This window comes from Tarenaya hassleriana, unplaced genomic scaffold (genome assembly GCF_000463585.1).
Source record: "Tarenaya hassleriana unplaced genomic scaffold, ASM46358v1 Cleome21, whole genome shotgun sequence".
NCBI classification, from domain to species: Eukaryota; Viridiplantae; Streptophyta; class Magnoliopsida; order Brassicales; family Cleomaceae; genus Tarenaya; species Tarenaya hassleriana.
Genome location: NW_010965451.1, coordinates 1,788,845 through 1,801,340, shown reverse-complemented (window position 1 = coordinate 1,801,340; position 12,496 = coordinate 1,788,845). Strand labels below are relative to the sequence as shown.

General features: G+C 39.5%; 4 protein-coding genes across 4 annotated transcripts in view; 2 read left to right on the top strand and 2 right to left on the bottom strand.

The window, feature by feature from the left end:
- LOC104814477 (leukocyte receptor cluster member 1) overlaps positions 1–366 on the top strand; it is a 1,252-nt gene extending 886 nt beyond the window's left edge. Inside the window, 1 exon segment of the mRNA XM_019202585.1 lies at positions 1–366. Coding sequence (XP_019058130.1) covers positions 1–93 — 93 coding nt within the window. The 3' untranslated portion in view covers positions 94–366.
- A 4,588-nt stretch (positions 367–4,954) lies between these two features.
- LOC104814476 (putative glucuronosyltransferase PGSIP8) lies at positions 4,955–7,383 on the top strand. Its single transcript, XM_010542527.1, has 4 exons — positions 4,955–5,364; positions 5,910–6,373; positions 6,472–6,619; positions 6,740–7,383. The coding sequence occupies exons 1-4, from the start codon at positions 5,054–5,056 to the stop codon at positions 7,278–7,280; spliced, it is 1,464 nt and encodes a 487-aa protein (XP_010540829.1). The 5' UTR covers positions 4,955–5,053; the 3' UTR covers positions 7,281–7,383.
- A 490-nt stretch (positions 7,384–7,873) lies between these two features.
- LOC104814708 (zinc finger protein ZAT9-like) lies at positions 7,874–8,421 on the bottom strand. The gene is made up of 2 exons (XM_010542881.1): positions 8,270–8,421; positions 7,874–8,153 (listed from the first exon to the last, which is right to left on the bottom strand). Exons 1-2 carry the CDS (start codon positions 8,419–8,421, stop codon positions 7,874–7,876), a joined length of 432 nt encoding a protein of 143 aa, XP_010541183.1.
- Positions 8,422–9,651: 1,230 nt separating this feature from the next.
- LOC104814706 (WAT1-related protein At4g16620) lies at positions 9,652–12,083 on the bottom strand. The gene is made up of 7 exons (XM_010542880.2): positions 11,109–12,083; positions 10,910–10,975; positions 10,637–10,753; positions 10,299–10,509; positions 10,047–10,208; positions 9,816–9,967; positions 9,652–9,715 (listed from the first exon to the last, which is right to left on the bottom strand). Exons 1-7 carry the CDS (start codon positions 11,282–11,284, stop codon positions 9,652–9,654), a joined length of 948 nt encoding a protein of 315 aa, XP_010541182.1. The 5' UTR covers positions 11,285–12,083.
- Between the last annotated feature and the right edge of the window lie 413 nt (positions 12,084–12,496).

Here is a 12,496-nt window from a genome sequence, read left to right as displayed (position 1 = left end):
GAGCGGCTGAAAAGGGAAAGGCGTGAGAAGGAGAGGGAGAGATCTCTTTTCATGGAACAGAGCCGAAAGAGCGGAGGATTTTCCCGGAGGTGAGCGACCTCATTGAAAATCCGCTGGCGTTTTCCGTTTTCTGCTCCCCGTGACTTGATTGTTTGTATATTTTCACTCAATAAGAGGTCCACATGATCGTATTTGCATTCGGGGATCTCAGACTCCTTGCCTTAAGACATGGGCACTTTCTATTCTTTTTCGGAAGTTGTTTTTTTGTTAATTAGATTTGTCAGACAACTCATCTGCTCCATTCAGTCAGTACCCTCCTCGGCTTCTTTTGAAAGATGAGTGCACTTCATTGCGCACTCTTTCTAATGCTTTGTCTATCAACAGCTGAGGTTACTACTTGCCTGTTTTTGATATTTGGAATCTGACAACGACACAGGAGATTAGATATGGTTACAAATTCCATGCCGACTGATTTAATTGAATTTTACAGCCTGTATGGTCTTTGAACGCAAACTTGAACAAATCTGACATGGCACAACGTCAAAGTCTGCGGGCCATCAGCAGATTTCTCGAACTGCGAGGCGTTTCTGTTACTACAGTCCCACTCGTGGAGACTAGATTCAGATCATGTCGTTGTGCATACTCCACTTGGTGCTTCACTGCACAAGACCAGAGTTCAAATAATCCGGTTCATATGGTAACCTCACATTTTTCAACTTTGATACCGTTTCCTTTTCTCTTAATATATTTTAGTATTTTACGTTACGGATATATTTTTTAAAATACGCGTTTAACAATTAAATTAAACCTCATAAAGAAGATATCATATTCCACAGAACATGAGACCAACATACTCGTAACTTTTGTATGATTTTCAATCGATAACTTTGGTTGAACTTCCTATCTTTTCTTTGGTAAAAACAAATAAATGATGTAAAGAGAACATGAAGGGAGAGGCCTCAGAATTGCAGAATGACAGCAAGGCTTCACAAGAAGCCATTCAGTCCCGAAAGATGGTGTTTTTTTTTCTCAAATACATCTCCTCACCGGCCATCCCCACCCAAACAGATTCTCTGTGTGTGTGTATATATATATACGTATATACGTGTGTGTGCGTGTGTGTGTATGAGTATAAAGAGAAAGAAGAGAGAGAAGAGAGAAAAAAGTGTAGGTCTCATGGCCAGTCCCAGATGGTAAAGGCAGCGACGCTGCTACACAAGGCGATGGAATATGAGACCCCCAAACGACCACCGACGGAGAAGCCTCCCTTTGAGGGAGAGGCTCCGTCAACGTCCTCATCGGCTCCTTCTGCTCTGTGACGTTTACTTTAGGGTTATGCAATCATTCTTATTTCTCCGATTGCCCCTTTCTCTTTAGTACCTGATTTCTTGGAGAGAAATCACGTCATTCTTCACTTTCCCCCCATCCTAATCGGAAAATTTCAAAAGAAAACAAACACAAGAACAACAAGGAAGACGGACTCTTCCCAGCCTCAGATCCACAGAGCGTGAGGAGGTGCGATATATATACGCACACCGAACGTAAACGTGAGAGCATGCAACGAAAAAAACCCTAATCTTGTTTGGATTTATGGGCCTTTTCATGATTCAGGACCCCAGATGAAAAACATCCAGACCCGTAATCCATGATATAACGGATATCTTTTCACGGTCCATTTTAGTTATGGGCTTCAGCCACAATTGATAAGAGCCCACTCACTAAAACGCATGAAGGTCCATTTCATTATCGTCCGTTATATTTCGAATCGAAAGTGATGAAGGCATAAATGTTGGGTCCAGTATGGTTTACGGGCTTTTTAGCCCATTAGTTTGTTGGCCCATCCTCGTTATTTTTCTCTTATCATTAAATCGTCTATTACCCATTGGAATCCTACATGGGGTTTTCCGGCCCATATAAAAAGCCTTCCTAAGTTCGTATACATATGTACACCGTTTTTTTTTTAAATAAGGACGTAGTTTTTTTTATTATTAGACAGCTATCGTGATATGTAATTTTTATCGATGAGAATTGTTGTGTTATCATTTGATTTACCAAAAAAAGGTTGTTGTTATTCTTTGGGAGTAACGCTTATTGATACTACACGTTTTCAAACCCAAAAAATGTTGACTTTGAAGATGTGAGTTGTGAGGCGCTCATGGTCAACGACTTGGCGACCCTTTCCTTTATTATGATCGAATCGCCGACCTAACCTAAATTCAGTTACAAAAAATGAAAATTCAAATCACAAATCTGTAATTTTACTTATACCCATCTCTGGACCATGTATATATGTGTTTGTATTATTTTTGTTTTTTTATAAATTGTGAATATGTATTATACTACTGCAAAGAAAATAATGGTAAATTGTGAATGTGTTTGTATATATATTATATAACCCACTAGGCCCATTTGCTAATTATTGTGGAAGTACGCGCTTTGGACTTAGGAAAGGTTCCTCCTGGTCATACCGTCAACACCACCTCCATATTTTCTTCTCGTATTTGGCTCTCTCACACACACATATCCACACACACATATATATATATATATATATATATATATATAAATGTTGAAAATATATGGAAATATGAGTTCATCTGGTATATATTAATTTATATTTATTTAAATATTTGGATAACAAGTATAGTATATCCAAACGTGAAAAAAAGTATTTATTTATATTCTTCCGAAATGTAGTTGGGGGTAAAGATTCGATAAATTTCTGGATAATAAAAAAAAGTATAGTATATTCATATGCATGACCAAAACATGTGTTAACGGTTAATATATATATATATATATATATGTGTGTGTGTAGCCATTGTTATGGATAAAGATGATATATGGTCGGTTGTCCTGTTTCTAATTGCAGCATTATATATATTGGGATGACTTATATCAGTGAGTGAAATTTATAAATTGGACCGACCAAACCATGATCTTCCTAATTCCAAGGCATCGCCATTTATCCACCGAGCAACAACAACAGCACCCACCACCCACATATATATTAATTAGATTTAATATCATTTGGAGACTCCCGTAACCTATACACAATTACAAAATATATAGCGGTGGTCAAAATAACCGAATCGAATCCGACCGAGATATATCGAACCGAACCGAACCGATTAAAATAATATACCGATTGGATATGAATATTTCAAACCCAAAATACCGAACCGAAATAACCGAACCCGAAATAACCGTAAACCAAATAAACCGAACCCGAAATAACCGTAACCGAATATATCCGTTTATCCATCCATATATCATCAGTTAATATATAATATATTCTAAATCTAATTAAAAAAATTAATATAATGATATTGTTTTATAACCATGGTATAAAAAAAACCAAATATGAATGTATTTTAATGTTGTTTTTGTTATTTTTATAAGATAATTGTTTAAAAAAAATTAGCATTTTTTTGTTTAGATAACCCGACCCGAACCCGATCCAAAACCGATCCGAACCCGAACCGAACTGATTAAAAAAATATATCCGATTGGATATGAATATTTCAAATCCGAAATACCCGAATTCCAAATAACCAAACCTAATTAAACCGGACCCGCCCGATCGCCCCCCCCTCCTAAAAATATATATGGCTTTTTGTAAGATACAAAACAATAAACTAAAAGAAATGAAAATATTCAAAATTGGATATACATTATCCCATGAAATATAAGTTGATGGGGATGACAAAGTTCCATCCATCCGAATGAACATATTAGTGCGTCTGTCCATTTTCATCACATCATATTGATATGTTGGATGCATGCATGCGTTATTATTCTGCCTAAAACAAACGTGTGTGGTTGTAACAGGGGAAAGTGAAAGTGGGGAGCCACCCCCTTCTCTTGACCACTTCCTGATCTTGAGCTCGCCCTTTCTTTCTTTCTTTCTTTCTTTATTTCCTTTAATTATATTTATTATTTAAGCTCCCACATATATATATATATATATATATATTTATTTATATTATCCCTTATGCGTTACACTGTAACTTACACATCTCCCGTTGGATTTTGTTCGTTTCCGGGGAAAATGCTATGATTACAAGTCATAACAATTATTTTGATGATATAAAGTTTCTTCATGTTTCAATTATGAATACCATAGCCTTTCCTGAAATACATACAATTGGAATATAGTAGGAAAACAATAATATATACACTTCAGAATTATTTTTAACTCTCCATAATTCCCAGTTTCAACATTTTATAGTTCACCCAAATAACAATCCCCGTATCACCAATCCAAAAGGGATTACCATTGGTCTATGTTTAATTTGGTTTCTTTAAAAGTATTTCTGATCAACCGGTGGATAGTCAAAATAATCCATCATTATGACCAATTCACATACTTAGCTCTAAGGAGAGAAAAAAAACACGATATCAAAAAGTAAAAACCCTAAAAAAAAATTAATTTTATAATTTTGATAAAAAAAAATTGAACTTTTATTTTATCAAATAAATATTAAACTTTTTAAATAAGTTTAAAAAACAGTATTTTAAATGATAAAAAATACATAATTTTTTATGTGATTATAAAAAATACTAAATTTTTTATATAATTCAAAAAATACATAAAGAGTTAGATGTTTTTTTTATAAATTTTAAAAAAAAATTATTTTACAAAATCAAAAGTTTAATATTTTTTGTCAAGAAAAGTTGAATGTTTTTTTTTTTACCGAAGGTATCAGAAATGATCTAACTACATAGATGTTGATTTATTCAATCAAGATAGACGCTGTCATTAAAAACTCGTAATTATTATTTTCCTTCGGTAAATTAAAAGTGCCTAACAAAAGTTTCCAATTGGGCAATCGCCTATATGCCATTAAAGCCGTCCCATTCTCTCTCTGCCAAACACATATATATATATATATATATATATATATATATAAGAAAGTGCGTGTATATATTTATATATTATATGAATATATAGAGTTTACAAAACGGAAGCCTAAAAGACTTCCGTTTCCAACAAAAAACGATTCTGCATATTTGTTCTCGATTCTTTTTTCTCTTCAATCTATCTATCGTAATGGGTGTTAATCAGAGAGCAGTAGCAGCGTTGCTCTCGTGCTGGGTTCTGATATGTGTTGTGATCGTAGAAACGACGGCGTTTGAGGAGAGACAGACGCTGGACGCGGCGGTGAGGGATCGCGGCCTCAGAACGCGGCGGCCGGAGCACCGGAACGCGTACGCGACGATGATGTACATGGGAACGCCAAGGGATTACGAGTTCTACGTGGCAACACGTGTCCTCATCAGATCACTCCGAGCCCTCCACGTTGACGCTGATGTCGTCGTCATCGCCTCCCTCGACGTCCCTCTCCGCTGGGTTCGTTCCATGTAAGTAAAGTATTCCCTCTGTTTTTTTTTTCTGTTTTACTATTTTCGCCGATGATGCATGTATATACAAAACGAAGAAACGCTTTATATATATATATACACACGAATGTATATTCCACAATTTAATTACAATAAAATTTTGTTGGCTAGACGAATACAATAGAATAACGCAATTTTTTTTTTGGTGTGAATAACGCAAAATTAGATATGTAGATTTTGAAATCTATTGTTCATCCATCAATATACTTTGTCATAATTATGTGAAAATGTAACTTTACAGACTTTACACGACAACGGGGTTGTCCATATGTGTATATGTCCGGTCAATCCGCCTTCCGTTATTAATGCGTTAGAAACATAAGCTATCTCTTACTTGCATTAAATAACATTTTTTTTAATTTTTTTATTATATGATTACAAAAAAATCTTTATTATGTTCAACACACCAAAAAAAAACAGAAGAAAAACTCAAAAATACTTTTAAAATTTTTTATATGGTCGAAGAGAAATGAGCTGAAAAGCAGTTGAATTTGTGGGGGAAACAGGGAGGAGGAAGACGGAGCAAAGGTGGTGAGAGTGGAGAACGTGGAGAATCCGTACAAGGGACAGAGAAATTTCAACGGGAGATTCAAGCAGACACTGAACAAACTGTACGCGTGGGCTCTGTCGGACTACGACCGAGTGGTAATGCTCGACGCCGACAACCTCTTCCTGCAGAACACGGACGAGCTCTTTCAATGCGGCCAATTCTGCGCCGTCTTCATAAACCCATGCATCTTCCACACAGGCCTCTTCGTCTTGCAGCCTTCCATGGATGTCTTCAGGGACATGCTTCATGAGCTTGAGCTCCGAAGACATAACCCTGATGGAGCCGACCAAGGTTTCCTCGTCAGCTACTTCTCCGATCTGCTCAACCAGCCTCTGTTTCATCCTCCGACCGATCCTTCTCATCTTCTCAAAGGACATTTCAGACTTCCCTTGGGCTACCAGATGGATGCGTCTTATTACTGTGAGTTTTTTTTTTAATACTTGGGGTTTCAGATTTCAAATGGTGGATGCAGTTGATTTGCTTACTATAAAACATGTGTTTGTCTCTTCCGCATGCAGACCTTAGACTGAGATGGAACATCCCATGTGGACCAAACAGTGTGATAACGTTCCCAGGGGCTGTCTGGCTAAAGCCATGGTACTGGTGGTCATGGCCTGTTCTTCCTTTAGGCCTCTCTTGGCACGAACAGCGCCGCTCTACTCTTGGGTACGTAACGTCAACTAAAAGCTCGAGCCTTTAATGTTTAAACTTTGCCCCCCAAAAAAAACCTCATTCGAAAGATCAAAATCAAATGATCAATGTGACGCCACTGTCCTATTCACTCAGCTATGCAGCGGAGATGCCACTAGCTCTAATACAAGCAGCGTTCTACATCGGAATAATCGTGATCACACGTCTGGCACGTCCCACCATCACTAAGCTTTGCTACAGACGTTCTGAACGCAACCATTCAGCCATCCAAAACGCGTTAAAGCTGACGGCTATCATATCGATCGTAGCAGCTTACGTTCTGCCCTTCTTCACCATCCCACAGACCATCCACCCACTGATGGGTTGGTCCCTCTACTTGATCGGATCGCTCTCTCTCTCCTCCATAGCCATCAACGCCCTCTTGCTCCCGACTCTGTCAGTCCTTACGCCTTGGCTCTGCATAACCGGATCCCTCCTCGTGATGGCATTTCCGTTGTACCAAGACGGGGTTGTGAGGGCTCTAGCTGTTTTCGGGTATGCATTTTGTAGCGCTCCTTTTGTTTGGGTGTCTTTGGTTAGGGTGATGTCGCATCTTCAGTTGTTGATTGAGAAAGAGGCTTTGTTTCCGCGGTTGGGGGAATCCGGGATGAACTCTGGCTTCAGCAAATTGTACTAGGGGAGGACGGTCTAGTCAGATTCCGGTGACCGGATAGATTTTCCGGTTGAACTGCGTTGGTGAGTTGCTTCTGTATATATACATGAAAAATATCAATTCATTTCCCGAGTGTCCAGAAAGAGCACCAGACAATTAATAGAGATTATTAGCTTGTAACAAGCTCGGAAAAAAAATCACGTCATTGAAGGTCGTACAAAGCCCAACATTTGAACGACCGTCGAACCATAAGGGATGAGAACCCAACAACAAGGCCCAAAATTCGAATAAAGATATGCCATGTCACCATCTGGCCCCACGTACCCCTCCGATCGCTCTCTCACCTAAATATTTTATGGTGCATGGTCAGGTGGTCTCGTCTACCCACTTGCATTGCACGTACTACAATATTACCATCTTCTTCATCCAAATCTACGACTTAGTCGCCGTCCCGCTACATTTTTTCTTTCATACCAAAAGGTCCAAACTTTATAATTACAACCCATGCCTTCAACTTCAAGAATACGTCCTTGCACACTACACTAGTCATAGAGCTCTTTTTCTGGGTTTTGTCTTTAGGCCAAACTACAATGTCTTAGGATACAATGTTCTTCCCGCTACACTGCAAAAGCTTCGTCTTCTTCCGACGGTGGAGGCAAGTTCAGATCTATCAGACACTGCCTTTTTTCCGGCCTCATCTCTTCGTCTTCTTCTCCTGGTTTTCTCAGTTTTCCCCAATGATTCCTCGCATCTCTGGACAGCATTATCAAACACATGGCCAAATCCTCCTCCGGAGAAGCGTCCGAGACAGAACTCGCGCCGAACCCTTCTTCTTCTTCTTCGGATCCCCCGAGTTCCGACCCGTCTTTGTCGTTATCTTTCTTCTGGTTTTGCCAGCTGTTTTCCGAGCAGGGTTTCCAGGTTCGGATTCGTTTTCGCCCTCTTCTACGTCGACGATGACTACGGGAGACAAATCCGCCATCCGGAAGCTCTTTCTGGGGCTCTCTCGCAACCTATAACTCGGAGATTTACCATACGAGGAAGACGACGAAGACTCTGCTGACGACTCGTGCTGAGAAGCGACCAGGCGAGACTTCATGTGTCCTCCGAGAACTCTGCCATTGCTGAAGCTCTTCGAACAGAGCTTGCATCCGTGTTTCTCCATCTGACAGACAAAACGAAGCGAATCTCTCTGTCCTTCTTTTTCTTTAATTTTGTTCATACTCTCTCTCTCCCTGTCCCTGAATTCAAGTGGCTTGTGGAAAAGGGAGAGAGAGAGAGGGAGGTTGGGAACTTAATAGAGTAGGTAACAGGCATTCTCTCCTCTACACAAAGCCCCCAAGTAAATAATGCATTGCTGGGTCAATAATAATAATGAAGAGTAAGATAAACGTTGGTCGTCTATATTCGCGAAATATAGAAAGAAAAAGTTAACCCTCGTCGGTTAACAACAAGTTGGCGTGAACCCAAAGGGCTAGATGACACATGTGAGAAGAAACATTAAGATTGGTAAGAGAACACGCGAAACATTCTCTTATTCCGAGTACCGAGTTTAAATATAAATGTGAAAAAGAATATTCATCTGAGATTAAATCATATGTGAATTTCTAAATAATCTAAAAAAAAATTGGCGTGACAAATACATTTCAAAACTAAACATTACTGTAGAAAGCTGGAGAGGATCAATGGGTGTCATGTTTTTTATACGATCTTCTAATGAATGCATGCATGTTGGGGTGGTGGATGCTTTGGTTTGGACTGTCGAGAGATATAATCGTGTTCTTCCTTATTTACAGCATGTAAAATAAAAACATGAAGGGAACGCATGCATTGTCGGCCCAGCCTTCTTATCCTTTTTTTTTTTTGTGTAATATTATTACACTTACAACATGAAATAAATGATAAAAAAAGCATGAGGGATTAGGACAGCAAGAGAGGCTTCTCAGGATCTTTAATACGCTGGTTGTTTTGTCAAGTTTATATTCTTTTGATGTTTCTGTTTCTTTTTCTGTAAAATATTGTTTGGTTTATATTTGTCTTTGTTTTTTGTTTCCTCGTCTACAATTGGTATCAGATGATTTTGCTTCTTTTACGTATGGATAAAAGACTATGTATGCAGGTCAAGGATGTCAGATGGGACTCAGAACTGGGAGGACAGAATATGGAGATGCGCTTGGTGGAGTATTTTGCAGATGAGTTTAATAAACAACTTGGTAATGGAGTTGATGTGAGAAAGTTCCCCAAAGCCATGGCTAAATTAAAGAAACAAGTCAAACGTACTAAGGAAATTTTGAGTGCAAACTCCATGGCTCCAATTTCTGTAGAATCTCTCCATGATGATCGTGACTTCAGGTAGAAAGTGCTGTTTCCTGTAGATAAGGATAACTTTGAAATATCAAGGCCCTTTAGCCCACAGCACGAAATACAGTCCTCCGAACATCAACCCCATCCCCACAAAGCTTTTCATCAAAAACACCCCATCGTCACTTTTTTTTATTATTATTATTATTTAAAAACAAACCCACATTTGAGAAGACATCATAGAGAAAAAGAAGGTACCTTCCAACGCTGAAAGGCTCTCCCAAGCAAAGGGAGGAGACAAGGACACAGACAACAGTGGCTATGGGACTGAACATTGACACCAGAACTGGTCCCTTCTTCTTTATCACCCATCCATTGAAGCTCAAGCTCCCTCCGCTCACTATCCCTCCCTGCCGTTTTTCATCACTTATATGTTCATATATATACACACACACATATACATCAACATATATATATAAGAAAACCGACCAGAAGAGCACAGCCGATGAGAGTGCCTAGCCCTGTGGCTGAACCCCCAATGTTTAGGTTGCCATGTTGGATTAACACTACAGCCGCCGTGCTGATCGTTCCAATGAATGACACCACCGAGAACAGTGACATTGGCGCTGGAAACTCTCTTAATATCGATGCCTATTATAATATATTCACACATTGAAATGTCTTCTATCAACTAGGAACAAGACGGAATTGATGTAGAAACAGAGGATTATGTATAAGGACCTGAAGGACGAGATTAGAGGAAAGGACGAGGACACCGACGAGGAGGAGGATGCAACCGAAGACTTTGTCCTTGTCGAAAGTTGGGGAAGATGATGATGAAGAAGAAGAAGTGCTGTGCATTAAGCTCATGACAAAGGCTCCCATCACACACAGCACTGTTCCTCCTATCTTCACTCTGCTGTATACACAACTTAGCTTCACTTTCTCCATCCTACATTTTTAAAAATTATTATTATTATTTTTTTAAATTATATCACTAACTAATTAAATTATTAAAAAAAAACCCTTTTCAGTTGGTTTCTTAATCAACTAAAACAGAGATGCAAAGGAGAACTCACCCAAAACACCAGGCGATGATAAAAATGAAAGCGGGACAAAGGTTGGGCATCGCTGTCGCCATTGATGCAGAAGTGTGTTTCATTCCCTCCAGGTACATGCTCTGGAACAGTGTCACCCTTTCCATTTTTTTCATCCCAAAAAAAAAAAACCAATACGGAACATCAATCGGAATTAATCTTCAAGTTCATGCGACAAATAATCACCAAAAACTGGAACTGAAACTTGGTAATAATCGGACAAAAAATGAAAGAGACAAAAGAGGGGGCATTTACCCAGTGACGGCAAGCAAAACCAACTTGGTCACCAACTTCAAACTCAGACTTCTGGGCCACAGTTTCCTGGAAAGGATCCCACCAAAAGCAGCATCACCCAAAATTAACTCAGATACAAAAAAAAAAAAAAAAAAAAAAAAAAAAAAAAAATTAACAGAGTAACTATTGTGGTCATCAGCTGATTGATCAAAGAGTGAACCTTTCAAGGAGAAGAGAGAGAGGCGTGAGAATAAGAAAAGCGGCGAAAGTGCAGAAGACAACAATGGTGAGAGGGTCGAATTGCAGAGACATCAACTGATTCAGCAGCATCGTCATCACCCCGTAAACGCACTGTACTCCCACCAGTCCTCCTATTATCCCCACCTCCTTCATCATTTTCGATCCCACCCCCTCGAGTTTTGCAGGACAAACCAAAAAGAAAAAAGTTTTTCTTTTCTCTCTGTCTCGGAACAAACCCAAAGGATTATTCGGAATTACGGCGACCCTTTTGTTTTATACTCGGAATCACAATGGAAGAATCGGCTAAGCATGAAACTTTCCCATTCCTGGGACTGGGACTTTTTCTCTCTCCTTGGACTCGGGGGCGCTTTAAGTATAATGGTATGGTTTCACACTTTCTTCTCCACTTTGGTATTTATGGAACATTGGTTAGAATACGGATGGGTGCGAAGCCCAAAATGGGGAGAAGGAAGATATTAATGGGAGAGAACTGATGTAATCCAGAAGATACCCATGACATACTCCTATCAGGCAAGCATGAAACTTGTTACTGCAGAATTCTTAGGAAACCCATCACCCACCATTCACTCTCTTCCTTAACCTCCTGCCTCAACCCTCTGTCCTTGTTTTTTCCCAAACATAGCCATACACTATTTATCTGTTCATTAAAAATGTATACGTATCCTTGTTCTTCACGAGGAATCTTGTTAACCTGCCGACGATGGGGGAGAAAGCGATTGCCTTAGTCTGAAGCTCAGCAAAACGACGCAGCACCTTCTTTTCTTGCTTTGGCCTCTTCCTCGCACTCGGCCAAAGGGATTTTGCCCACAAGGGAAAAAGAAAACAAAGGATGATGAGGAAAGCTCGTTTCTTTCGGAAGAGATTTTATTATCTGCGATTTGGGTCTAATTGCTGACCTTGTTTCTGTAACCGACACGTCTTAAGAAGATGGTGCTTTGTCTTTTTAACTCACTTCCAAGCGTCAGACCACTTTCTTCGTCTATAAGGCACGATATTCTCGGTTCACTTTTATGGAAAATATAAACCTAATTCATTTGTTTAATGGTATCTCTATTGAGGTGCTTTGCGATCAGTTAAATGGGGCGTGTTTGGACATGTGGGAGAAGACGAAAGACAAGTGTGTGAAACCAAAAGGGCCTGCTGGGCTGATACTATAGACGTTATGTCCTGATGGTATAAAACAAAAAAGACGAAAAACCCGGAAAGCGAAGGCCCGTGGACTGCCACGTAAGGCTACTACCTCCTCCTCTCACGTGCCCGCGTGTCCCCTGCGCCATCCGCCTCACGTGACCCACTCTTCCACTCACGTTACGGAGGGCCTTCACGTTCACGATAACCCTCCCCCCC